The sequence below is a fragment of the Indicator indicator genome, chromosome 3, assembly GCF_027791375.1.
Source record: "Indicator indicator isolate 239-I01 chromosome 3, UM_Iind_1.1, whole genome shotgun sequence".
NCBI lineage: Eukaryota > Metazoa > Chordata > Aves > Piciformes > Indicatoridae > Indicator > Indicator indicator.
In genome coordinates this window covers 4,549,577-4,575,253 of record NC_072012.1, presented here as the reverse complement: position 1 = coordinate 4,575,253, position 25,677 = coordinate 4,549,577, and the positions used below count along the sequence as shown (strand labels likewise).

The 25,677-nt window shown below is 48.5% G+C and overlaps 1 protein-coding gene across 1 annotated transcript in view; it reads right to left on the bottom strand.

Moving 5' to 3' along the window:
• The window catches only part of ETV6 (ETS variant transcription factor 6), a 146,387-nt gene that overhangs the window by 9,424 nt on the left and 111,286 nt on the right, over nucleotides 1–25,677 (bottom strand). Inside the window, exons 3-5 of the mRNA XM_054399537.1 lie at nucleotides 23,748–23,912; nucleotides 19,208–19,342; nucleotides 13,884–14,426 (exon numbers count right to left, since the gene is read on the bottom strand). Coding sequence (XP_054255512.1) covers nucleotides 13,884–14,426; nucleotides 19,208–19,342; nucleotides 23,748–23,912 — 843 coding nt within the window. The remainder of the gene's footprint in view (nucleotides 1–13,883; nucleotides 14,427–19,207; nucleotides 19,343–23,747; nucleotides 23,913–25,677) is intronic.

Genomic DNA, 25,677 nt, shown 5'->3' with positions numbered 1-25,677 from the left:
ACAGGGGCTGTATAGCTCAGCTCTCCAGAGCCCTAAGATGGCTGTGAAGTTGCATTCTACTTTGAAAGCCAAACTAGCCTTTGAGAGAGGGCTTATTAGAGTGGTTAAAGAGCAGGCAACCAAAGACACTTGCAAGTGTATAAATAGAGCTCCTACTGGTGGGGATGGCAGACCCCTAATAGCCTCTCTACACTGGCTCCTGGAGCAGTTTCAAGGAGCTGATGGCTCCTTAACAGCAGCCCTGTGCATTGTGCCAGGGCTGCACATTTCACCTTGAAGCTGGTTGAATCTAATGGTGCTAGTGATTATCCATTGCCTACCCTGCCTGCACTGTGCACCCTCCTTCACAAAAGCAAGAAAACACAATAAAATTCAGCCTGAGATGTCTGGGTGGCAAATTACTGGACTAACAACTGAGCTTCAGACTTGAAGAAGAGGTAGCATTAAAATGGAGATTTGTTTTTTGTTGTTCTTTTAATTTTTAGAGTGGGTTCAGGCTAAGCTTGAATATAAATATTCCTCACATGAGAAAAAAACCCTCAGATCTGCATCTTGAGATCTTCACAAGAGAAGTCCTGAGTGATCAAGGGCCCCATCTCATATTCTAAACTGACTGAGCTGCTCAGACTTGCAGAGGTATTTAGTAGGCTGATGGAATTCACACAAAAAAACCAAACCAACCACCCAAGTGTCTTGGACCTCTTGTTTGCTTCAAAAAGAAAACAAAAACCTCCTGAAAATTCTGCTTGGCTCCTACAACCACTTAAAAAACATGTCTGCAAAAACTGCACTTCTCTGTCAGCAACTTGAGGTATCTGACTGAGCTGGCATGCATCAGTGCAACCGTGGCAACTGTGTCTCCAGCCACTGCAAAGAGGAAAACAAAAGCATTAGATCTAAACACCAGTAGGAAAGCTTTAGGCTCACTTCATTTCTTCTCACCTCTGCTGAGAGCTAGGAGCATGCACACTGAAGTCATTAGGAACCAGCTGATGCTTGGCAGCACAATTTAGGAGATGTCTGAGCTCTGTTTGCAGAGGACCTAAATCAGTTTGCCTTATTTTCAGATGTCACATGGGAGACCTTGAGGAATTAGAGCACAGGCGCTCAGGGTTTGTTTGTTTCTAACTACACATGGGTGTCTTTCTCCCCAGAATGCCCAGTAAAAACCCAGGAGGTTCTGGAGGGGTCTCCCTGACTGACAGAGGAGCAGCAGCTAAATAATTATTAGGCTAGTAGAGGCCATCTTTAATAGGAGAATAGAAGCTCTAGGTCAAACACTGTCAACTGACTGCAGAGGGGGGTTGGACTAGATGATTTTCAGAGGTCCCTTCTAACCCAGACCATTCTATGATTCTATGAACTCTTAGCAAGTGTAATGAATCTAGAGAAGACCAGAGCCCTTTTGGAGTGGATTGCAAGCATTTGAAACTGGTGGAAACCCAAGAAGGGGCAGTGCTAGAAAATGCTATTGAAAGGAGCTTCTCCCCTGGGAAAAGAGGCTGGTGAAGACAACACAGAAAGTCACATCCTCCAGGAAGGTCAGAAGTGTTCCATGCATTGTCAGGAAGGACAGAGAAATGGAGAGAAGGGCTTGTGTATAGAGAGTTGTTTTGTCAGTGCAAATCAGTTGTTTGAGCAAAGTCTGGGCAGTGTGAAGGACTCCATGAAGACTAAATCACTTCCTTAGCTGTCAGAAGGGCCTCCAAAGGAGCAATCACAGGGGGGTACTCTCCACAGGGGGTATGCTGGCTGGTGAGCAATGGCAAGAAAGCACAGGGATGCTGCTGAGGCCACTGGTAGTTGAGTCACACTTTCAAAAGGGGAGAGTCAGGGCTGGTACCTCAATGGTTTGAGCATGTTGCAATTTCCTGCCTTTTGGCTAAAATAAGCTTGCTTAGAAAGTAACTCTCTCTGTAGGACAAGGAAACATTTCCCCCTAGCACACCCAGTGGCAGGGTGGTTAACAGGTCCAGCAGTGTTGCAGGGCTCCTGGAAGCTGAGATTTCCAGCTCCCACCACCTTCTCAGCTGTGCTACTGGGCAAGGCTCAACTGTGTGGCTGGGAACGAGGGCAAACTCTACCTTCAAGTGGAGAGGCATGGTGCAGCTTTCTGCAGTAATACTGTCATTAAAAATCCCTTGTGACAGTCAAACAAACAGACACTGTGAGAGGAAGCCTGCATTACAGACCCTTCATTTCAAATATCCTTCTGAGTCCACAGGCAAAACCTTCCCCACAGACAACAAAACTTCCTAATGGCTACATGATAGCAGTACATCCATCCCTTCCAACTCAAATGGCATCTCAGCATGATGCATCTTGGGCTGCAGCACAAGCAGCATGGCCAGCAGATGGAGAGAGGGGATTCTGCCACTCTGCTCTGCTGAGACCTCACCTGGAGCTCCAGTTCTGGAAGCCCTCAACACAGAAAAGACATGGACCTGATGGAGCAAGTCCAGAGGAAGGACATGAAATTGATCAGGGGGCTGCAGCACCTCTGCTATGAGGACAGGCTGAGGGAGTTGGGGGTGTTCAGCCTGCAGAAGAGAAGGCTCCAGGGTGACCTAAGAGCAGCCTTCCAGTAGCTGAAGGGGGCTATAAAAAGGCTGCAGAGAGACTGTTTGCAAAGACCTGCAGAGACAGGATGAGGGGCAATGGTTTGAAATGAGAGCAGAGCAGATTTAGATTGGATGTGAGGAACAAGTTCTGCACCAGGAGGGTGCTGGAACACTACAACAGGTTGCCCAGGGAGGTAGTTGAGGCCCTATTCCTGGAGATATTCAAGGTGAGGCTCTACAAGACTGGGCAACCTGATCTAGTGGAAGATGCCCCTGCTGACTGCAGGGGGGTTGGAGTAGATGGCCTTAGGAGCCCTCTTCCAACCAAACCATTCTATGATTCTATGACCTTAGGTTCTTAGTCTTTTGACACTTGTGCAGTCGTGATGAATGCTCTGGAGTCACCTGGCTGTAGCAGGCACAAGCTGAGTACTCTTGATGCTGCAGTACTGGGAGTCTTGTGTCTGTGCTCCCTTAGACCACATCATGCACAGGCATACACGTGCTGGAGGCCTCTTTGGTTTGGAACCTAACATTGCCTTGCCCTGCAGTATCTGCTACACACAACTGAGACCCCTCTGGTTTAAGTGATGCCCTCAGGTCAGGAGCAGTGCTGGCCCTCTTCACGTGCCAGCTACCAAAACCCTCTCTGCATTACAGAGAAGTTTCAGGGGACTCACCCACATCATTCATTACAGAAAATGCACTGGGTCTGGCTGATGGCTGACCTGCACAGAGTCATGCTGGACACTAACATGACTTCAGGGAGGAAGAGACCCTGCCAAAGTCACGTTGTCATGCTTCCTCTGGCACCAGCTGTGGCCTTACCCCATGCTGAGTAGCTTAGCCTAAAATTTCTCCAGCATGACATCATCTGAATGAAATGATTCTGGGATTTCTACCAGCTGAGGAGCTCTCCCAAGCCCAGGCCCCTTTATTTTACAAGGTGATTTGTGCTAAGGCTGCATTTGTGTACAGTGAAGCAAGCAAACGCTGTTCACTGCTGCTCAGGTTTCCTGAAGCACACCTGAAGTGTGGTTAGGAGAGCTAACAAGGTGATGCTCAGGCTACCAAAGTGATGAACTGGTCAAATTCAGCTGTCCACAGGTGCTGTGAGAAGGTCATGACCTCCCTTCCATTTAGTCCTCCCTTTCTCCTGCTGCTTACCTTGTGCTGGCTCCATGGAAGATTTTGCTGTGAGCTGACTTAAATCACTTAAACAGAAGACAAAAGCCCTGCAGAAAACACCAGCTGGCTTTCTGCTGTATCAGAGCTGAATCTGCTTGCCAGATGATCTACAGAATGCTGCAGGCTGCACGAAGAAGCTGGCAAGACTACACTGGAAGAGAAGGTGAGGGCAGGGAAGAAAGAGGGAGATGCTTAGAAGGCCCCATGGACCCTCAGCCTGTGATCATCCCCCTTACTGGAGAAGATCAGTAAGTCTCAGAGAAGACCATTGCTACTTGTTTAAGCCAGAACCAGCAAATCACAAAGGAAGACAGCTCCTGAGTTCAGGTTTAGGCTTGCCATGGAGGTGAACTCCAGCTGCACTTTAACCACATCCTGTACAGTGCAGCAGGCACAGCTTTCTGCATGACCCAAGTGGACCTTGGAGCTGTCTAACTGGCACACGAAGCTCATCAGGCTGGCTGGGACTCTTGTTTGTTAGAGGAGTATGGTTAGGACTACTCCAGTGAGAACTTGCTCTCATCAAACAAATGGAGGGAGATAAGACAAAGCTGGTGCCAAGGAGAAAGAAGACACATGGCTGGATCTTATCAAATCAGCTCTTCTGTTCTTGCTGGAAGCCTCTTCCATAGCAAAAGAAATCCTGGGAGAACAACTGACAGCAAACTAAGACAGAAGGGCCTGCTGCAGTAGGATTACTGCTGTGTGGAGATAACCCATCCTCAGTAGCTGCACACTTATCTGAATAGACAACATGAAGCCAAAAAAGTAGCCAAGTCTCATGATGAAGTGGTTAAATGGCACTGAGGATTGGGGGAACACTGATCCTGAGATGGGAGCAGTCCTACTCATCCCTGTATGCTGATCCCTGTCCAGGTTATTGAGGGAAAAGAGAATTCTTTCTGGGGATGCTTGCTGCTGTGGGAAGCAGGATGGGAAGCTGGTACAGTACAGCCAATGTTTCTATGTGGAGAAACCTCTTGACAGACAACTGTTTGTTCAGCTCAGTAAATTCAAGCTGGGGCTGAGGAGAGAGGATGCCAGATCTCACAATGCAACAGTTGTGCACCGCTTCTGCCTCGTACCCAGCGCCGAGTGGGAGAGCAGGAACCTGAGGCTGCCATCCTGCAAGCAGTTGTGCTGTGAGCTTGCAGAAGTAACACAGCAAGATGAGGCCAAGCTCTGTCTTTGGCACTAAAATCTTGTAAGGGGAAGGAGGATCCGAAAGGTTCTTATCCCTCATGAGACTGTAGAACAGAGCACTCGGATCACAAAGGATATGTGAACAGCTTGATAGATGGAGAATTTGCAAGCTGAACTCTGAAAGCTGAAGCATGAAATCATGACTGATTTTTTTGCCCTGTTCTCCCATTCCATGCTCCTGCCTCCACCAGACAGACAGCGTCTCCAGTGTTAGTAAAGTGGTGTTCTTTTCCTGCCTCACCACAGTGCTGGAGAGCACTCCTCCATCTATCTTGCTAAGGAAACCTCCTGTGGTTTTTGCTCAGCTCAGCCTGAAGGAAGTGTGCAATCCCCAAGGAAAACAGGGGGCATGTTCTCAGTCACAGGATAGTTTCTTCACCAGGTGTTTAGCATGGGGCTGACGCTAGTGGAGACTGAGGGTGCTCTGAGCCCACTTAGCATGTGTCTCTAACCATGGCATGTAGGTGCTGCACTACAGCAACACGAAGGAAGAAATCTAAATGATAGAGCCTTCCAGTGGCTTGGGAAGTCCTAGCTTCTGTGGGGACCAGAACAAGTCCTGACTGCAATTCTTGCTCCTGTACCTCTGCAGGTAGGATGGAGGTGGCTGTAAAACAAGACACGTCACAGACCTGGCTGGCACAGCCTCATCCCAGTATCAAGTGCCACAGCAGGTCATGTGGACATGTCTGTCCATGGAAGTGACTTTCTGGTAGAAGGTTTCTGTTTACAAAGCAGCACTCTGATTCCGGGATAAAGTCACCAGCCACCAAGTGACTGTATCATAGAACCATAGAATCCTAGGATGGCTCCATTTGGAAGGGACCTCAGAGCTCATCTCCTCCAACCTCCCACCATGGGCAGGGACACCTCTCAACTAGACTCAGCTGATCAAGGCCTCATCCAACCTGGCCTTCAACACTCCCAGGCAGGAGGCAGCCACAACCTCCCTGGGCAGCCTATTCCAGAGTCTCACCACCCTCCTACTGAAGAACTTCTTCCTCAGCTCCAGTCTAACCCTGCTCTTCCTCAGCTTCAAACCATTCCCCCTTGTCCTGCCTTCAGACACCCTCAGGAAAAGTCCCTCTGCAGCCTCCCTGTAGGATCCCTTCAGGGACTGGAAGGCAGCTCTAAGTTCCCCCCGGAGTCTTCTCTTCTCCAGACTTCTCCAGCTCTCTCAGCCTATCCTCACAGCGAGATTTCTTTGGGTTTATCCCATTTACTCCAAAGGTGTAACAATTCTGTGCCCCTTTTCCCACCCTCCACTCAGCATGTCCATTGTGTAGTAACTGTGTCTGTGCCTATAGAGCTATGCTGTACAGAGAGGAAAATAAACAAATGTGGTGTAGCTGCATCTACACAAAGGGTTTTGCTGTCATAAATGTCACATGGATACTTCTGGAGCAAATGCAGTTGCAGGGGCTCTGGTCCTACTACAGAAGTTGAGGACACTGTGATGAGCAAGGTGCCACGTTTTGAAGTGTGGTGACTTGTGATGTTTTAGCTCTGCATTTCCAGTGTTATGAATCTAAGAACTCCAGCAGTTGAGTTTGTGTTCTTCTCCTTCTTTGAAAGAAGCTTTCCAGCTCAACTCCAAAGTAAAGACAATCAAAAGTCTTAATCGAATAGCAGGTCTTTTTTCAGCAGTATGTTTGTGAAAGACTCACTCAGCTAACCTCTCCTTCCCCTCTCCTGCAAGTTATGAGAAGTGATGGAAGTTTTTCAAACAAAAGGGTAGGAGAATCCTTCAGCCTGTTCCCTTTCCAACAGGAAACAACCAAGCTACCATCCCTACAGAGCTATGGGAAGACCTCTCTGTGCTCAGAGCTAACACACAGCCCACGCCCAGCCTAAGTGCTGTTTGTAGCTGCGAGTACAACATGAGTCACTCCTAGCTGATGCACTCCTAGCAGGGACAGCATTTTCAGTCTCAACTGTCAGACTGTTTTTTACTGACAGGTTGCTTACACACATGCAGGGTTCATGCTGCACCCCTGTACTCTTCCATGGGTGGCAGGCTGAGAGGCTGAGGCAAGCCAGAAGCCAAGCTGCAGTCAGATCTCTTGCATGGCTTTGGCAGGGTAAGAATCTTGCCTGTCCTCATTGCAACAGCAGTCAATAGCTTTGTGGGTCAAACCAATTCAGTGCCTCAGAGCAGTTTAAACATTACCTGGCTTCTCCTCAGGCTCCTGAAGGGGAAGAAACAAATCAGGCAGCTCATAAAGTCAGATAGAGCCCAGCTGCTAGGGGAACCCAGCTGCTAAGAACAGTCAGCAGGCAACAGGCACAAGACTGCCCTGCCTGCAGACTTCCCCCCAAGTGCAGAACAGGATCCAAAGTGATGGCAGGGTGGGGCAGGCAGGGCATAGCAACACCACCCTTCTACACTGCTTGTAGGAACGGGGAGAGGGCTGCAGCACAGAGTGAACCTGGAGCTTCATGGGGTTTATCGGGTCCCAACTCCAGAAGGCCCCTGAGGGAAGGTCCAGTAGCACCCAGCACTGCTCTACAGCACTTTGCATTTCACACCTACACACCTGTTTGATTAGCATCTGTACTGGGTGATGCTCAAGAAAAGAGCTTGTTGTGCCCAAGGTTTCAGTGCCAAGCAGTAATGAAGAAGCCTTTCAGTCCCAAAGCAGGTAGAGAAAAGGAAACTGGGAGATGGACATCCCAGGAACCTGCCCAGCAGTGTATCCTCACAAGAAACATCCTGAAGTGTATCAGTGAGTTCTAAGTGACTGAATCAAAAGTGAGGTAAATACCAGAATGTCATCAGGTCCAGTCGGATGTTTGTCAGTCAACTTCTGTGACAAAACAACAAAAATCGTAAGGATAGAGAGGTGCTGGAGTGAGTCCAGAGGAGGCCACAAAGATGATCCAAGGGCTGGAGCACCTCTGCTGGGAGGACAGGCTGAGGGGGCTGGGCTTGTTCAGCCTGGAGAAGGGAAGACTCCAGGGGAACCTTAGAACTGCCTTCCAATAGCTGAAGGGATCCTGCAGGAAGGCTGCAGAGGGACTTTTCCTGAGGGTGTCTAGAGACAGGACAAAAGGGAATGGTTTGAAGCTGAGGAAGAGCAGGGTTAGACTGGAGCTGAGGAAGAAGTTCTTCAGCAGGAGGGTGGTGAGACTCTGGAACAGGCTGCCCAGGGAGGCTGTGGCTGCCTCCTGCCTGGGGGTGTTGAAGGCTGGGCTGGAAGAGGCCTTGAGCAGCTGAGTCTAGTTGAGAGGTGTCCCTGCCCATGGTGGGGAGGTTGGAGGAGATGAGCTCTGAGGTCCCTTCCAACCTGAGCCATTCTAGGAGTCCATGATTCTATGAAAAATGAACCCTGTTGGAGTTGGGTAATGCCATAAAAGCCTTTGCAGGGATTCCTGTGATGACCTTTAAGCCTCTGGCTGGTCTCTGGTGAGATCTAATATGTCAGCTCCCATCTGCCTACATGCTAGCAAGCTTGAGGTGGCCATGGGTGTCTGAAATAAAGGACATTTCTGACACCTGACTGAAGTTGTGTGGTGAAAACCTGCCCTGGTGGAAGTCAACAGCAGAGCTCACAAGGAAGTCTTTGGGGGCAGCACTTGAGGATGGTTGCAGTGAGGTTTTCTGGTAGCTGTGGTCCCACCAGGGCTGCAGTGCATGCCTCAGCCATGCCTGGCTGGGAACACCTGCCAAGGCAGCAGTACCTGCCTCTCCTTGTCCCTTGGGGAAGTACCTTCTGTGAGACAACAAAGTCCTCAAATGTCTGATAACAAACCCCTCCCACTCAGAGCTGGATGGGGAGTGGAATTTCCATTCTGTGGAAGAGCTAATTTCAGACACCTCTCCTGACTGAAACTGCAACTGCATTAAAAAAAAAAAAAATTCCCTCCCAGAGTGAAATCCTTGGAGACTATTTGGGGAGAACCAAGATGGACTCTTAGAGCTAACAATCAGCCAGCCAGCCTGCCTGCTTGCTAGAGTTCAAGGTAGGAGTGACTACCACCAAACACTGTTGCTGCTTTGAATTAGCAGTTCCAGTGCAGGAAACTGTCCAAAACCCCACCCTGCTAAACTCCACTTCTGAGGGGTTTTTAATACTTCAATATTTTAAAGTAGTGAGATGATTATTGCTGCCTGAGTGACTTAGTTTCACCATTGTCTGCTGTATCTACAAGGTCCTGCAAGTCTGCCTTTGGATCATCCCAACACAATCATAGAATCATGAAGGCTGGAAAAGACCTTTAAGATCATCAAGTCCAACCACATCCCAGCTACCGTGACCACCATGACCACCAAGCATCACATCCATCTACAGCTTCTTGAACACCTCCCAGGGATGGCAACTCCACCACCTCCTTGGGCAGCCTGTTCCAACCCCTCACCACCCTCTCAACTCAAGAAGTTTTTCCTCATGTCCCTAAACCTCCCCTGGAACAACTCAAACCCATTTCTTCTCATCCTGTCACTCCTTACTTGGGAGAAGAGACCAACACCAGCCTCACTCCAACCTCCTCTCAGGCACCTGTAAAGAGCAATAAGGTCTTCCCTCAACCTTCTCCTCTCCAGACTAAACCCCAGCTCCCTCAGCCTCTCTTTGTATGATGCCCTCCCAACCCCTCCCCAGCCTCACTGCTCTTCTCTGCACACCCTCCAGCACCTCAGTGTCTCAATGACCTCTAGTCCTGCCAAAGTTCCAGACCAGACTCATGCATACTGTGCTGAGAAGAGAGTTCAACATCATTCTAAAAATCAGCTCCAGCCATTGATGAATAATATATGGACCTTAATGAGCAACTAAAGATACTTCATGCCTCCTGCTTTGCTAGAAGAGCATAAAATGGCATTAGAGGAAAAGACCTTCAAACTGAAGTTCCTTGCTATAAGAGGGAAAGTGCTTTACCAGTAAAACTAATATTTTGAGAAACCATATTACATTAAAAGGTAGGAAAGATTAGTCAAGCCAGTGTGCAGAGGTCATTATTTTGTCTGACTGGAATCCCAGCGCTCCACTGATCAGCCTCCTGAAAACAGAGCAAGCACAACCTTTGGTTTCTTTCTCAGCACCAAGCAACTGAATGCTGCATGGAAAAGCAGGCTCTGCCTACCAGTGAACAGGTTCATGAGGCTGGGAGGACTCTTCCATCCAGGAAGAGCTGGCAATAAAACACGTTTTGGGACACAGCCCAATGTTTCAGTCAGCAGCCCACAGTACTTCCCTGGTAGCTGTTCCTCTTCATTATCCCTCCTGGAAATCACCTGCATGCTAATGGTTCAGCCAGCAGAAAGTTACTGCTCTCTCCTCACCACTCTGATCAGGGTGTGGCTAGTAGGGTCAAGAGATGTTCTCCTGCCCCTCTGCTCTGCCCTGCTGAGGCCACATCTGGAATATTTTGTCCAGTTCTGGGCCCCTCAGGTCAGGAAGGACCTCAGGGAACTGCTTGAGAGAGTCCAGCACAGAGCCACAAAGCTGCTGAAGGCAGTGGAACATCTCCCTGTGAGGCCAGGCTGAGGGAGCTGGGGCTCTGCAGCTTGGAGCAGAGGAGCCTGAGGGGTGCCCTCATTCCTGGGGATAAAGATGTGCAGGGCAGTGTGGGGAGGATGGAGCCAGGCTCTGCTCAGGGATGTCCAAGGACAGGACAAGGGGCAATGGGGGCAAGGGGCAATGGGGGCAAGCTGGAGCAGAGGAGGTGCCATGGGAACAGAAGGGAAAACTTTTTCCCTGTGAGGGTGCCAGAGCCCTGGAGCAGGCTGCCCAGAGAGATTGTGGAGTCTCCTTCTCTGCAGACATTCCAAACCCACCTGGGTGTGCTCCTGTGTGACCTGCCCTGGGTGCTGCTGCTCTGGCAGGGGGGTTGGACTGGATGATCTCTGGAGGTCCCTTCCAACCTCTGCTATTCTGTGATCCTGTGCTAAGTGCTTAGCTCTGGCACCGGACTGTTGGTAAATCTTTTCATCACGCAACCCATCAGTGTTCCTCATCCATAACACAGAACTAATGGCAGGGGCTTTTAAGAAGCTCTCTTTAATTGATGTGTGTGTGCAGTTCAAGAGCTAAGTGGTGTGATTTTCATGGTCTCCCTCAAATCCAAGTGGCAAGCCACTGATAGTCAAAAGCCTCCCTGTTAACTATAGCAGTGTCAGGGGAGATAATCACAGCCAGGTGGGAAATAGAATCATAGAATTGTTAGGGTTGGAAGGGACCTCAAGGATCAGCCATTTCCAGTCCCCCTGCCATAGGCAGGGATGCTTTCCATCAGGTCAGGTGGCTCACAGCCACATCCAGCCTGGAGTTAAAACCCTCCAGGGGTGAGGCTTCCACCACCTCCCTGGGCAACCTGTTCCAGTGTCTCACCACCCTCATGGTGTAAAACTTCTTCCTAACATCCAATCTGAATCTACCCATTTCTATTTTTGCTCCATTCTCCCTAGTCCTATCATTACCTGACACCCTAAAAGAAATGCTGACATAAAAAGAAAGGATCTTAAAATGAAATGACATAATAGTAATAGCTCTGAATTGGAGGTGGTGAAATGGGTGGGAAGCAGGTTTGGATTTGAACTGAATGCTATTGAGTTCAGTAGCACTGATGAAGTTGGCTTCAGGTATGAAACACAGGCTCTCTACATTTTTGGTGGTAACCCAGGTTTTGTCACCTTTAAATGGCTGTGAGCTCTTTACAGGGTCCAGCTACAATTCAGGAGCTGTCACAACCCAAGGAGAACAGCAGCAGCCCGGGCCTGTACAGCAAGTGAGGCATGTGGGCATTTATAAGTAGAGGATATGGGGTACTGATGGAAGAACAGTGGCAAATTCAGTTCAGTTTGGAGAAGAAAAGGCTCTGAGAAGACCTTCTTGTGGCCTTCCAGTATCTGAAGGGGGCTACAAGAAAGCTGGGGAGGGACTTTTGAGGGTGTCAGGGAGTGATAGGACTTGGGGGGGGGGGCAATGGATCCAAGCTAGAGCAGGGCAGATTTAGATTAGACATTTAGACTAGACAGGAAGTTCTTCCCCATGAGGGTGGTGAGACACTGGAACAGGTTGCCCAGGCAGGTGGTAGAAGCCCCATCCCTGGAGGATTTTAAGGCCAGGCTGGACGTGGCTCTGGGCAACCTGGTCTAATGACAAGTGTCCCTGCCAATGGGGGGCGGATTTTGAACTAGATGATCCTTGAGGTCCCTTCCAAGCCAGACAATTCTATGATTCTGTGAAATTCAGCAGAAGTCTAAGATGCTGCCAACTACCAGCTGTGAAATGCCCTGATCCCTGGCCAGAAAGCACTGCCTTTCACCTGAGCTGAATGCCTGAGTACACTTTGGGTCTTTCTGGCATGAAATACTTCAGCAGCGCTTTCAGATGACCCACCCATGCTGGTGGATCTAACCAACACCACAAGAGCACAAGTGAAAGCAGCTAAGTGTGCAAATGCAGCCTGTGTCCAGCACTCCCAACTGCTCCACACTTGCCAAGCAACTCTGTTAGGCCCAAGTATCCACAGGCTTAGGCTCTGGTGTCCTGCGAACAGCAGAGATGGCAAGGCCATGGCAGTACCAGTTACAGGTACTGCCTGTAACTGTTACAGGGCTGGTGTCACTGGACCCAGTGCACAACCTACAGAAACCAAAGGTTCCAAAGCATGTAAGAAAATTTCTGGGCCTAATGAGAAAACTTACATCACCACCTGCTCTCCAGATTCCTTCCTGTATTCTTTTTAGTCTAGGCTTCATTTTTAGAGAACCTTTCCTTCAGAAAAATAAAAATGAAGAAGCTGCCTGATCTTCCAGGAGTGCCTTATGGGAAGGAGATCTCCAGTGATGCAACCAGTAAAGCATCTTCTGTGCCATGACATTTATTTCTTTACTGGCTGGGAATAGTGTGGGAAGTAAAAACCAAAAGGAGAAATACAAATAGCAGGAGGGCAAAAGTGTCAAAATATGAATTCCTGTAACCCATCTCCCTGATGGGAAAGGAGCATGGCCCCTGTGCTTGGTGTAGCCCTAGATGGTGAGATGTCTACTCTCTGAATTTAAAGTGTTAGGTCTGAAGAAAACAAAAACTCTTGCTCATTAAGGCTCTGGCAGCACCACACCTGGAACAAATTTCAGGCACTAAGCACAAAACAGGACAAGGTCTGTTGAAAGGTCCTTCTGTGGACACAGCAGCTGGGTCTCACCTTAGCTCACTGCTGACACAAATGCATGGGATGGATTTGAGTGTGGTGTGCATTTACAGCTCTCTAAAGAAATTGCTTCTTGGGGCATCCAGCATATTCCTGAAGGTGGATTCCCCTTTTCTTCCGACCTCTCCCTGTCTATTTACAGCTGCCTTTCAAACACAAACCCCCATTTTCTGTAGGCTCAGCTTCCTGACTCAGCTGTTGTGATGTCAGTTATTTATGATCACAAAGATGAGACAGTGCCTGTGGTTTGTGTGGGACAAAGGCAACCTTGTTCCTGTAAGAAGGGACAATCCTGGTGTGAGAAGCACAGGAAAGCCTTCAATGTAGGACTCAGAGGTGGTATTTTAACAGTCCAACCATCCCCAGAATAGTGAGCTTGAGACTGTGTTATCTCAAAGGTCAAGAAGGTTTTTTGCTTTCCATAGGACTGGACATCAATGTGAATGCAGCTCTTGGAAAACCACCTCTCTGCAGGACAAGGCTTTGGAGATCCTTATCTTGGGAAACAAGTGGCTTGCTAGTGGACAGGGAGGCAGAGAGCGTCAAGACAAAAGTTTCAGTACCCATTACGCATTCTGTGGTCAGAAGCAAGTCACTTCTGCCCCTCTGCCTGCCTCTCCTGAAACTGCTTTACTCCCATTTAACTCTCTGAACCACACAAGTGCTGGAACCTGCAGAGTGCCAGTGAACTCCTGAGGTGACAGAGCAGAAGGAGACATGGAGCACAGCACACTTGTGAATGAATAGCTTTGGTGCAGCCTGGAGAATGCCACTTACCTGCTATTCTTCCAATGGGCATGGCGTGGTCCTCGGGAGGAGACACAGACACCATGATGTGGTTCATATAAGCTAACTCTTCCCGGTGGGACAGGTTGATTGGCTTTACATCCCTGTGCAGCCCATCCTCAGGGAACCTGGGTGGTTTGAAGTCGGAGTGCCTGGGGTTCAGTATCAAAGGATGCATGATGGGGCTGGGCATCAGCTGGATGACCCTGGTGTTCTCCTGGCGAGGGCTGGAGGGCTTCTGAAGCACCTCCGAAGGAGGTGGGCAGTGGTTGTTTTCTATGGGGGACACTGAGAGAGGATAGGACTCCTGGTGGTTGTTCTCTTGCTGATGCCTGGCTCCTGGCACCCTGTCAGCTGGGGAGAGGTGACGGATAGTGTTGTCCATAGGGGACTTGAGCGGACACTGATCGGGGTCTGGTGATGGACGGTGATTGTTGGTGATGGGTGACCTAGAACGGTGCAACAGTTCAATGGTGGGGGGGTTGTGGTGGACTGATTCTGTGGATGGTCTTGAAGGTCTCTGGACAAAGTTATCTGTGGAGAAAAAAACAAACCACAAAAAATACAGATTGTTGTGATCACGGAGTAGGATCTGACTCACACTGGTAGCTTGGCTTACTGGATACCCCACCTCGACCCCACCTCCAATCCTGCCTCCAGTTCTGGTGTCTCCAGCATAAAGAAGGCACAGAACTGTTGGAGAGAGTCCAGAGGAGGCAACAAAGATGATGCAAGGGCTAAAGCATCTCTACTGGGAGGGCAGGGTGAGGGAGCTGGGGTTGTTCAGCCTGGAGAAGAGGAGAGTCCAGGGGGACCTGAGAGCTGCTTTCCAGTACCTGAAGGGATCCTGCAGGAAGGCTGCAGAGGGACTTTTCCTGAGGGTGTCTAGAGACAGGACAAGGGGGAATGGTTTGAAGCTGAGGGAGAGCAGGGTCAGACTGGATCTTAGGAAGTTCTTCAGTACCAGGGTGGTGAGGCTCTGGAATAGGCTGCCCAGGGAGGCTGTGGCTGCCTCCTGCCTGGGGGTGTTGAAGGCCAGGTTGGATGAGGCCTTGGTCAGCTGAGTCTAGTTGAGAGGTAGCCCTCGTCATGGTGGGGAGCTTGGAGATGAGCTCTGAGGTCCCTTCCAACCTAAGCTATTCTGTTTCTATGATACTGCTGTCAGCTTGGAAATGTTTTAGTGTGACCTAGAGTTGCCCAATAAAATGCCATTTGAATGCAGAGTCCTAAACAGAATGAAATCAGAACTAAAAACGTTCTCACTGCACCACCATGTGAGGGCTGTTCCTGGGGAAATGTGGAAATCCCATTTTGAGAAGCTGCCTGGAACACACATGAAGAAAGCAAGATCTGATTCAGCTGCACTAACTGGGCTTCTGTGCAAATGCTTTGAAACTTATCTCCTGCCATCCATGTCTCTACAAGTGGTTCTGGTTATTGTACCAAGATCAGCACTGTAAGGCAAGGAAAATATCTCCAGCAAAATATTGAGTACTAATTTTTAGCTGGTAGAGGCATGGGTCAAGGGAAAGAATATTTTAGTCTGAAATATGGATGGGGTTATCTAAACAAAACCAGAAGGAGGAAGCTCTTTGAGAAACAGTGGCTGAAGTTTAGGCTGGATCTTGGGAAGATTAGACTGGATCTTAGGAAGAAGTTCTTCAGTGATAGGACTCTGGAATCGGCTGCCCAGGGAGGCTGTGGCTGCCTCCTGCCTGGGGGTGTTGAAGGCCAGGCTGGATGAGGCCTTGAGCAGCTGAGTCTAGTTGAGAGGTGTCCCTGCCCATGGTGGGGAGGTTGGAGGAGTTGAGCTCTGAGGTCCCTTCCAGCCTGAGCCATTCTGGGATTTAAATTTTATCCCACATTTAAGAGCATGTAACATATTCAGAAGGGTTTTTCCCCCTTGTTTTCTTTTGCCCGTGCTGTCTGCTGATGGGTTGCCCCATACCTGCATGTCCATTTCTTCAGCAGGAGGATTTCTAGCATCACTTTTGCAGGAGCATACTTCCCCAGCTGTGATCCCTCACAGTAGAGCCAAGAGAAACCACAGCTCTGGGTCAGTGTCTTTAGGTACCAACTATCCACCCACAAAAGGAAATGCTTGACACAAACAGTGCAAAGTTCCAGCTCAGCTCAGGCCATTGACTTGGACTTGGGAAATTACTAAGAAAGAGGACAAAAACCCCCAGAGTGCAGTGACTAACAGGTTTTTATCTGAAAAAGCAAGCTCAAATTTCTGTTTGTTGAAAGCCTTGGATGATAAGAGAAGGAAACTCCTGGGTCCATGTCAACAAGTGAAACAAGCAGCTGCCTGTTTGTGGCTGCCCCTTTGCTCACTCCATTTGCTCTGATTCTCTTGCTCTCTTTTCAAGGCAGGGATACTTGCTAAAGATCCTGTGCAGGTGAAGACCCAGGGACTCCCATTGCCCTGGAACCCGGGCAGGCATCAGGAGAGGGATCAGCACTTATCTAGGGAAAGGCCTGGTCAGAATAAGCTCTAGTCCTGAGAAAATACAGTGGCAGGCAGTGACAATCCTTTTGCCTACTCAGGATGCTAAGTCTACAGGAAAACCAGGCAGAAACTACCTGGCTCCAGAGCTCCTATTTCACACACTTGTGGTCCCAGAAAAATGCATTTGTAGAGCTGTTTAAGGTACTCACAATGAAACAGCTGGAGGATGTGGAACTGTTCTTGTTTAAACCCAAACAGTTTTAAATACCATGTGGCCAGCTAACATGGACTAGCCCAAGTGATGTGAAGACCAAAGAGGAATTCATTTACAGCTATTCCTGCTTCTGTGGCTGTTTTCCCTTAAAGTCTCCTTTCTTTGCACAACAGAAAGAAAACCAACTCCCCAGATTCATTGTCCTATCTTCTATATATCATCCACCCCCATCACTGTACAGTCACATGCTCTGTTCTCATTCTTGGCCTGTAAATACAGACCAGAAGCTTGTAACCTTTGTCTTACTTAAAGTGCCCTGGCTGTGTGGAGCAGCTATCCTGAAAGCACAAATGAATGCCCTGCTATGATTTCCACCAAGCCCCCTGCAAACATCAGCTGGCTCTGACAAGCTCCAAGCAGAACCTATCTACCTGCTCCCAAACTACGGTGATCCTGAACCAGGACAGGCTGGAGAGAAGGTAGGGACCAAGGAACTCTTTTAAAAGCAGAAAGAGGAAAAAGCACAAATGGATACACACCAGGGTTCACTTCCCTCCAGGAGCTTTCTCTTTCAATAATTAACTAAGGAACCCCTTAATGACTGAAGTTTACCATAAAACAATTCAATCTCAACTCCAAGTTGTTCTACTGCCATGAATGACCCAGAACAGAATCAAATCCTCATCACATTCACCGCTCCCTGCCAGCTCTGATGACTGTAAGTTGAGCAACATATGGTATATAATTTCCTGTGGGAACAGACCCACATTATCAGTCTGGCTCTTAATTCTGAGTGACCAACACTCTTTTCTTGAAGGGAAAGGTGTGAAAGGGAATTCAGCTCCCAGGAAAACTGCAGACCTGTCAGATCCATGTAGGGATGGGTGGGGCTGGCAGTGAGCAATCGCCAGTGTGACAGTCACAACGACTGGCACTCTTTGCTTGCCCATAAAAGCAGTGCAGGGAATGACAGTGCAAGCTTCCTGTATGTCATCCCATCAAGTGACTCAGTGCTGAGTCAGAAGGACCACTGGAGATGTAGGTCATTCACTCTTCAATGCTTACCCCTCTGCAGGGACAGGGACTGATGCCCACAGGGCAGGTTCCAAGCCAGTGCATCCTGGAGATCCCCTGAACTGCTATCAATCAGCTGATTTCCAACAGTCAAACCCACTTTGACTAACTACACTAGATGTGGAGCTTGGTCTCATCTGATTATGGATTAACTACCTTAAAGTGAAAGCATTTAGGAGGAGGATCACAAATATGTAATCTCTTGGGAAATGGGCAAGAGAACTGGAAGGAGAAAATGGAGAAAGATCACTGGGGTCAGGAAGGATCCTAACAGAGATCCATTGCTTATGAACTTCAGTCACTGAAAACTGTGCCAAAGTAACAGTTTGCAGTTTGTGAGTCAGGCAGGGTTAAACTCTGCTTCTCACATTCATTCTCCTTTTTCACTAAGCTGCATTCTGCTGAGGCAGAATGGTAAACTTCACTGTGCTGGTTTCTGCCAAGTGACTGTGGGACAGGAAGGAGAAAGGAATGTCACAGTACGTAAATGAATAAATTACTCTGCCCATAAATTCTTGGCAGAGGTTTTCTGATTGCTCAGAGCATTATGGCAGGCAAGCTGGAGTTTTTTCTGCTCTTTTAAAAGTTCCCTCTCACAGAAAAGCAAGAGTTAATTTTTGCTCTTATAAAGGAAAGTTTTGAGTAACAGTACAGAGCTCTCTAAGTAAAACCAGTACTGCCACCAGCAGCCACAGCATTGGGAGAAAGAGAGCAAAGTTCTTTCTGAATCATCCTTGCTCTGACAGGAGTTGGACTGGATTGCAAGGAACTTCTAAGTGACACACATGAAGCCAACTAAACCTCCTTGTGAAATCCTCTCTGGAGTGAAAGCTGCCCCAGATCTTTGCTGCAGGGGTGTTTGGGAGGGCAGCTGGCATTTCTGTGTGAGATTTGGAAATGGGACACTCGTGCATGAATGCCAAGCTTCAGGAAAAAATGGCCTCTAGGAAGTGTCTATCTTCCTACACTAGGGCAACATTGGCCAATTCAACTTCAGCCTGACCTGCAGCACCCTCTTCTAATCTGCAATATTTACACAGCTGTGTGGAAACACTACAGAGTGTTTGATTCTGGCCTGCTCAGCTTGGCCATGTGCAACCTGGACAGGTCTGACAGCACCCCTCAACCTTCTCTTGCAATCTCAGTGTTGAATCTTGAAACCATTTGTGCATCTTTTCTCCAGTTAGCAGGGATTAGGGTGATATCCTTACTCACTTCTAGTCTCTTGCCCTGTTTACTTAGAATGACACTACCTTTGCCTGATTTTTTTTTTTAATTAAAAAAAAAAAAAGACTTCTGCACAATGCTGTCATGGAAAGGATATTTTAAAATGCTTGGGCTCTATATTTTTTTAGGAGGCTATGCATGACTCCTCCCTGGGGGTGCTGAAGACCAGGCTGGATTAGGCCTCGAGCAGCTAAGTTCAGTTGAGAAGTGTTCCTATGCATGGTGGGGAGGTTGGACATGAGCTCTGAGGTCCCTTCCAACCTGAGCCATTCTGTAATTCTATAATTCCTCACAGCTTTACCCTACTTGTCTCCATAATGGCAGCTCCTCTAAAAACAAGACAGTTACCTTCATCATGGTTCTGGTGTAATACAACCTCTGGCTGAGCATGGATGGAGTTCCCAGGGTGGAAGAATGGTGTGAAGAGCATACGAGCTTTCCTTTGCTTCAGGATATGCTGCAGGAGTTCATACAAAACATCACCTGGAAAACACACAGCAGGAAAAAGGAAATGAAAACCTACATACTGCTGAGAAGACTCATTTAGCCATCTGATGCAGGAATTCAGGGCTCCTGGGTGCTCCTTTCAGACCCCAAAATGCTTGCAATAAAATCCTACATTTCACTGTTTTGCCAGGTTCTTCCCTGAATGGGAAAAAACAAAAACAAAAGCAAAGCTCCACATGGTGTGACTGGAAAAATGGGAGAAGGACATGGCATGGCTTTTCTTACTCTAATGCAAAGGGTTTTTTCAGGCTGTGACTGCCCATTCAAGAGCTCTCAAACTTCACAAGTGGTAGTCAGTTCAGTGTCTTACCTTATCATAGGCTTGGGTTTTATATAGCTGCATCAGGACATGGAAATCTTAAATGCAGAGCCTGGGGTTGATGCAGAGAGTTGCTGGGAGCAAAGCTGGTGCTTTGCTTTAGATACTGAACAGTTCAGGCTTCATGGGGGGAGAGGCAGAAGGCACTGTAAAAACACTCTGTGCAACACTCTGAAGGCCAGAGCCAGTCTGCCACTAAGAAACTCCACTCCAGGAACCCACTCTCACTTTGACAAGTTACTTTGGGATGGACTCAAAGACTCTAAAGAGATTTAAGGAGAGATTTAAGGATTCCAACCAACCTTGCTGTGCTAACAACTCCTGGAGTTGCTTAAGTGCTAGAGATGCCTTAGGAACTTCTGTCCATCACTTCTGGTGTCATGGCTTGGGCTGCTGAAAAGCCCAAATAGGATCCCAAAGCCAAGTATGTCTAGCTGCTGGAATCTGTAAGGAGCTCACTGTGACATGCAGTATTGGACTATGGACATGATGCAGAATAAGGAACCAAACACAGCAGACCTGGTGCTCTGGATGGGCAAATAAACCCTGTGAGGTGCTGGGTTACCACTGCAAGAACTTCCTGCACCAAGCTGACACATTCTTGCATGAAGTGATCCAGATGCCTGCTTCTTTTGGGGCTGCAGACAGGCCCCTGGCCCCAGAATTGTTGTGTCTTTCCTCAGTGGTACATGTATGTCACCACCATGCCTAGGACACTAATGTACTAACTGCTTATTTTGTGGCTTTTGATGTAAATCTGGTACTGATGGCCCTCCAACATCTGCATCAAACACAAAGAATCACAGAATGGCTCAGGTTGGAAAGGACCTCACAGATCATCTGCTCCAACCTCCCCACCATGGGAAGGGATGTCTCTTAGCTAGACTTGGCTGCCCAAGGCCTCATCCAACCTGGTCTTGAACCTCCCCTGTGCAGCCTATTCCAGAGTCTCACCACAGAGTCTCACTGAAGAACTTCTTCCTGAACTCCAGTCTAACCCTGCTCTCCCTCAGCTTCCAACCATTCCCCCTTCTCCTGTCTCTAGACACCCATAGGAAAAGTCCCTCTGCAGCCTTCCTGGAGGATCCCTTCAGGGATTGCCAAGCTACTCTAAGGTCCCCCTGCAGCTCCCTCAGCCTGTCCTCCCAGCAGAGCTGCTCCAGCCCTTGCATCATCTTTGTGGCCTCCTCTGGACTCACTCCAACAGCTCTGTGTCCTTCTTCTGCTGGGGACACCAGACCTGGAGGCAGGATTGGAGGTGGGGTCTCAGCAGAGCAGAGTCAAGGGGCAGAATCCCCTCTCTTGCCCTGCTGCCCACACTCCTCTGGCTGCAGCCCAGCACACAGCTGCCTTCTGGGCTGCATGAGGGCACTGCTGGCTCCTGGGGAGCTTCTCAGCAACCAACACCCACAAGTCTCTTTCTTCAGAGCTGCCCTAAACCAGCTCTGCACCCATCCTGAATTTGTGCCTGGGACTGGCCCAACCCAGCTGCAGGACCTTGCACATTCTGTCTGATGTAACTGGTTGCACATGCCCAAGTGAGATGCACCACACAGGGTAGGAATTCTCTCATCTTTTAAATTCTGCGGCTTTTGTTTGTCACTGCTGACATTACAGAGGAACAGGCTGCAGCAATCACAGATTATTTTGAAAAGAACTCAGTGAAGTTGCAGTTAGGACCCTTGCATTTTCTGGCAGAGCTTTCTCAGGTGTGTGTGGGTTTTCCAGTAGCTGTTGCTACGAGATTGTAAACTCTGCACCATTTGTCCTTTGTCTCCATAAACTTCCAGGGCTCTATTTGTTAGTGTCTTAGTGTGAAACAGTCAAAGCCATTCTGCTTTCCATAGCTCAGCTTCCTTTATTTTTACCATTCTGGCTGCTTTTACTGTCTCAGCAGTGACTTTAGGGCATTTTTAAGAGATGATTGCAATACCTGAAGCTCTAATTAAAAACAAAGCCTCAAGATCCAAGTTACCTTTGCCTTGTTTACTACCTGAAAGGCTAAAGAGTGATTTTACCACATCATTTGCATTTTTGAATGCAAAAGTGGCATAATCACAGCTAGTGCTGCAACACTCCCAGCTCTAAGGTAGAAAATTTGTACCTCTTTTGATTTGGCCTGACAGACTGGTGAAAATGCTCAGAAAGCTGGGTGGTTTTTTGTACCTGATAAAACAGCTCTGCTTCTTCAATCACCCACGTGCAGCAATGCTAGTCAAGAAGGTGCAAAGTGTTTTTCATGGTCTCCCCTCTCTGCTGTCTCCTTTCCCTGGCCAGCCCTAAACAGAAATACAGCTGTGGGGCTGTGGGTCCATTTACTGCAAGGAGCACTGCAAGGGAGTAGATGTGGCTCTCCTGCTTTAACCAGGAGGGGAAAGGACAAAGCTTTGATGCAGCTGCAATCTTGAAATCAACTCAATGCCTCTATGGCAAACATCATTCTATACTTCTTAAATGTCACACACGGTTCATTTCTGGGAAGTGTTGACTTAATGTCCCTTTACCTCAGTCATCTAAATTTTTAGCAACTGACTGAGATATCCTCTTAAAGGTTTATTATCAGTGGGGAATACCTAGAGTGAAGGAAGAGAGAAAAAAAGTGAGGGAGGAAGCCTTTCCTTTGGTTGTTTCATTCCAAATTTAGGTAAGTAAGAGCTTAACCTTCTGCATGCGAGCCCAAGGCTTCTCTCTGGGAATGCTCCTGTTCCAGCCCACAAACATTTGAATCCTACTCATTTCAAGTGCCCTCAGAGCACACAGAGCAGGGGCATAACTTGTAGGCAGTGAGGCACTGGGGTGATAAGGGCAGTTGCACTCAAGTGTCCCTTACAGTCCCTGTCCACATCCCCACTTTCAATATTCCTCTTGCCTTAAGCAGGGCTCATTTGTTAATGTAATGACTCAAAGTAGTGTACCAGAAAGAAAAAAAAAAAAAAGCTGTTTCCAGGCATCACTTTTCACTGCTGTATTACACTGTTCATGTGTGGCATCTCCTTCCACACAACATTAGTCCTGTGCTTAGAAAGCTTGGTGTACACCAAACAAGTCCCAGTTAGTGAGGCAGATTCTGCAGGAGGATGGTTCTGGGGGTGTGTTCAAGGTAGTCACCAAGCAGCCTGATGCAGAGTCGGTGCCACAGCGTATGTATCAGCTGGATGCAAGCAGTACCAGCTGTGCTTCTGCACCTCGTGAGCCTTGCACTGGAAGCCTCCTCACAGCAGTTCTGTCACCACGTGGTCCAGACTCTTCACTCACCTGTGCTGACTGAGTTACAGCCTTTATTTTTACCAGGAGCACCTCGTGTGGTCACGAAGGAAAAGCTCACAACTCACATTCAGTTAAACATCTCTGACAAAGGAGGGCAGGGGCTTACTTTGACTGTAAAACTGGAGCAGACGCACCACAGGGGATAGAAATGCAGGCAACAGACACATTTCTAAATCTTCTTTGTGAATAAATGAAGACATAATTTGATCAATAGGAAGACTGATTCACACACCTGTCTGTGCTCTGTCTTGGGCTGGACTCAACTCCAGCACATGAGAGAATATGGCAAAATAAAGCAAAGCCCACAGGGGCTGTTGAATAGAAGAAAGGTCCCCCAGGGAGGAGTTTTGCAATCACTTTTAAGCAGCACGTCAGCCAAGGCAACTGTGAGGCAAAATGCTAATATGAGACTGTTAAAGAGGCTGGAGCACTTGATTAACTTGCTGCTGTAGCTGGGGCTGTGAAAGATAAGCCTTTGCAGGGAAGAGCTGTAAGTCACACAGTGCTGCCACAGAAGCTTCTTTTCTGGGAGTTCTGCAGGGAGTTTCAGCTGGGAAAACACTGCATGTTTGGGGCTGGATTTGCATTCCAATTTGCCTACCATTCAGGTGTACCAGGACTTCATTTCCTCCTTGTCCTTTTTGTCCTTGCCTCATGCAAGTGTCTCTGTACCCAGTCTCCTCCTCTTGCCCAGCCAACCACAACAAATGTGACTGTTTTGTCCTCTGACCCTCTCCAGATTTCATGCCAGCTTTCTCTCTCTTCCCAGTCACAGCCCCTGTGAATGAGCCTCACCTGAATGAGGAGACCTGTATCGAAAGTCCTCTTTGGTGAGGAGCAGCAGAGCCTTGCCGTTCATCTCGAAAGTGCTGCTCTCGATCGGCCTCAAGGAGAACTCCTTCTCCGCCCACCTGAGCCACTGTGCCACATCCTCCCTGCTCCAGTAAATGGGCTGCAAACCTGTGGCAGGAGAAGACAGTGATTGTGTTACCAAACTAAGACAAGGCATGGGAAAACTGGCAGCCATCAGTGAATCCCCCTCTGACCCCAGACCATCATGTGCAAAGTCTCAGAGGAAGGTGTAGGAGAGGAGAACCAGCTTGACACTGAATTGCTTTAAGCACTGGACTGTGAAATACTTCATTAGTTTAGGCACCTTGGTTTGTCTGTGACATGTTAAGAAACAAGAACTGAGAAAACCTTCTAGGACATTATTTCATTACAGATTTCTACTGAGAAATGGAATTTTTCTCCAGCTCCTTCTGGGGTGCAGAAGCAGGAGGCTAAAGTCCTTGGTCCCATGCACCCTCGGTGTGTATCCTGTCACAGAGGAGAGCCAGGCTCTCTCCTAAAGTCATCGACCAAGGCTAATGAAACATGGCCAGCTGCAGAAGAGCTGTGGCCATACCTCCCCCTCCAGGAGGCTGAGGTCTGTAAAGAGGGGCTGCTAGACACAAGCTCTGTTGAGTGGTGCTCCGTGCAGGTATGGCTAAGCAAGGTGTGCTCAGACCCCAGATGCCATCACACTAGCAGATGCTAACCCCGCACTGGAGGGGAAAGCAAGCACTGAGGCTGTGGCACCTTTGGCACTACTTTAGCTTGTGGCTCCTGTGCAGTGAGAACATCTTAGCAATGCCCTCTGCCCACAGAAGGGTGGTGTGCCATTTGGTAGCAAAACAGCAGGTATGTTTGGTCTGGCCACAGAGTTTCCAGGGCTCCAAGGAGAATCATAGAACGGTTTGGGTTGGAAGGGATCTCCTAAGCTCATCCAGTCCAACCCCCCTGCAGTCAGTAGGGACATCCTTCCCTAGAGCAGGTTGCCCAGAGCCTTGTCAAGCCTCACCTTGAATATCTCCAGGCATGGGGCCTCAGCTACCTCCCTGGGCAACCTGTACCAGTGTTCCACCACCCTCATGGTAAAGACTATCTGGCACTCCCTTTCTCCCAGCCAGCTGTTTGTACAGCACAAACAGTCAAAACTACTGCGTTAACCCACAGGGGCCAAACCAAGTTACCATCAAAAGACCTTTTGCCCAATACCTTCACTAGGCCCTGGCAGAGGCTTGGGAGGTGACACAATTCAATACCTGTTTTACAGACAAATGTAAACCAACTCTCCTCCCCTGGAGAGGAGGCAGTGCGGTAAAGAGCTTTTTATACCCAGGTAGAGAGATTATCTCCAGTCCACTGGGAGATAAAAGCCTTCCTTCCTCTTTTCCCCTTGAGATGACTCATTGTTTGACTTGCTACAATGTGTTACACAGAAATGAAAGCTTCACACTGTGCCTAGAACATAAAATTTGCTGTATCTGGTCAGATCTCTGGTACAGAGCCTCTGGCATGGGGTAATGCCTCACGCTTCAGAGGAAGATGAACCTCCCTTCCTCATACGCCACCTGGCTGATTGTATGCTGCACATGGGAAGAAATTTCCTTCCTGGCACACCATGCCCTGAGAGCTGATTACTCTCCTCCTGCAAGCACTAAAAGAAACCTGGGAGAGTTTTCCTGCTCTGTTTCAGTTTGGTTTTTACTTGTTTTTCTGTTCTAGCAAAAGGTCCCATGCAGAGAGCTGCACTCTGCCAGATTCCTAGACAGTGGCTTTGGAAAGTCCCAGAGCCACAGCTGCACACAGTACTAAATCTCAGCTGGAGAAGGAATTGAGATGGAGCCTGAGAAAGGGTTAGAGCTGACCTTAGGAAGAGATGTCTGCAAGGCAGTAACAA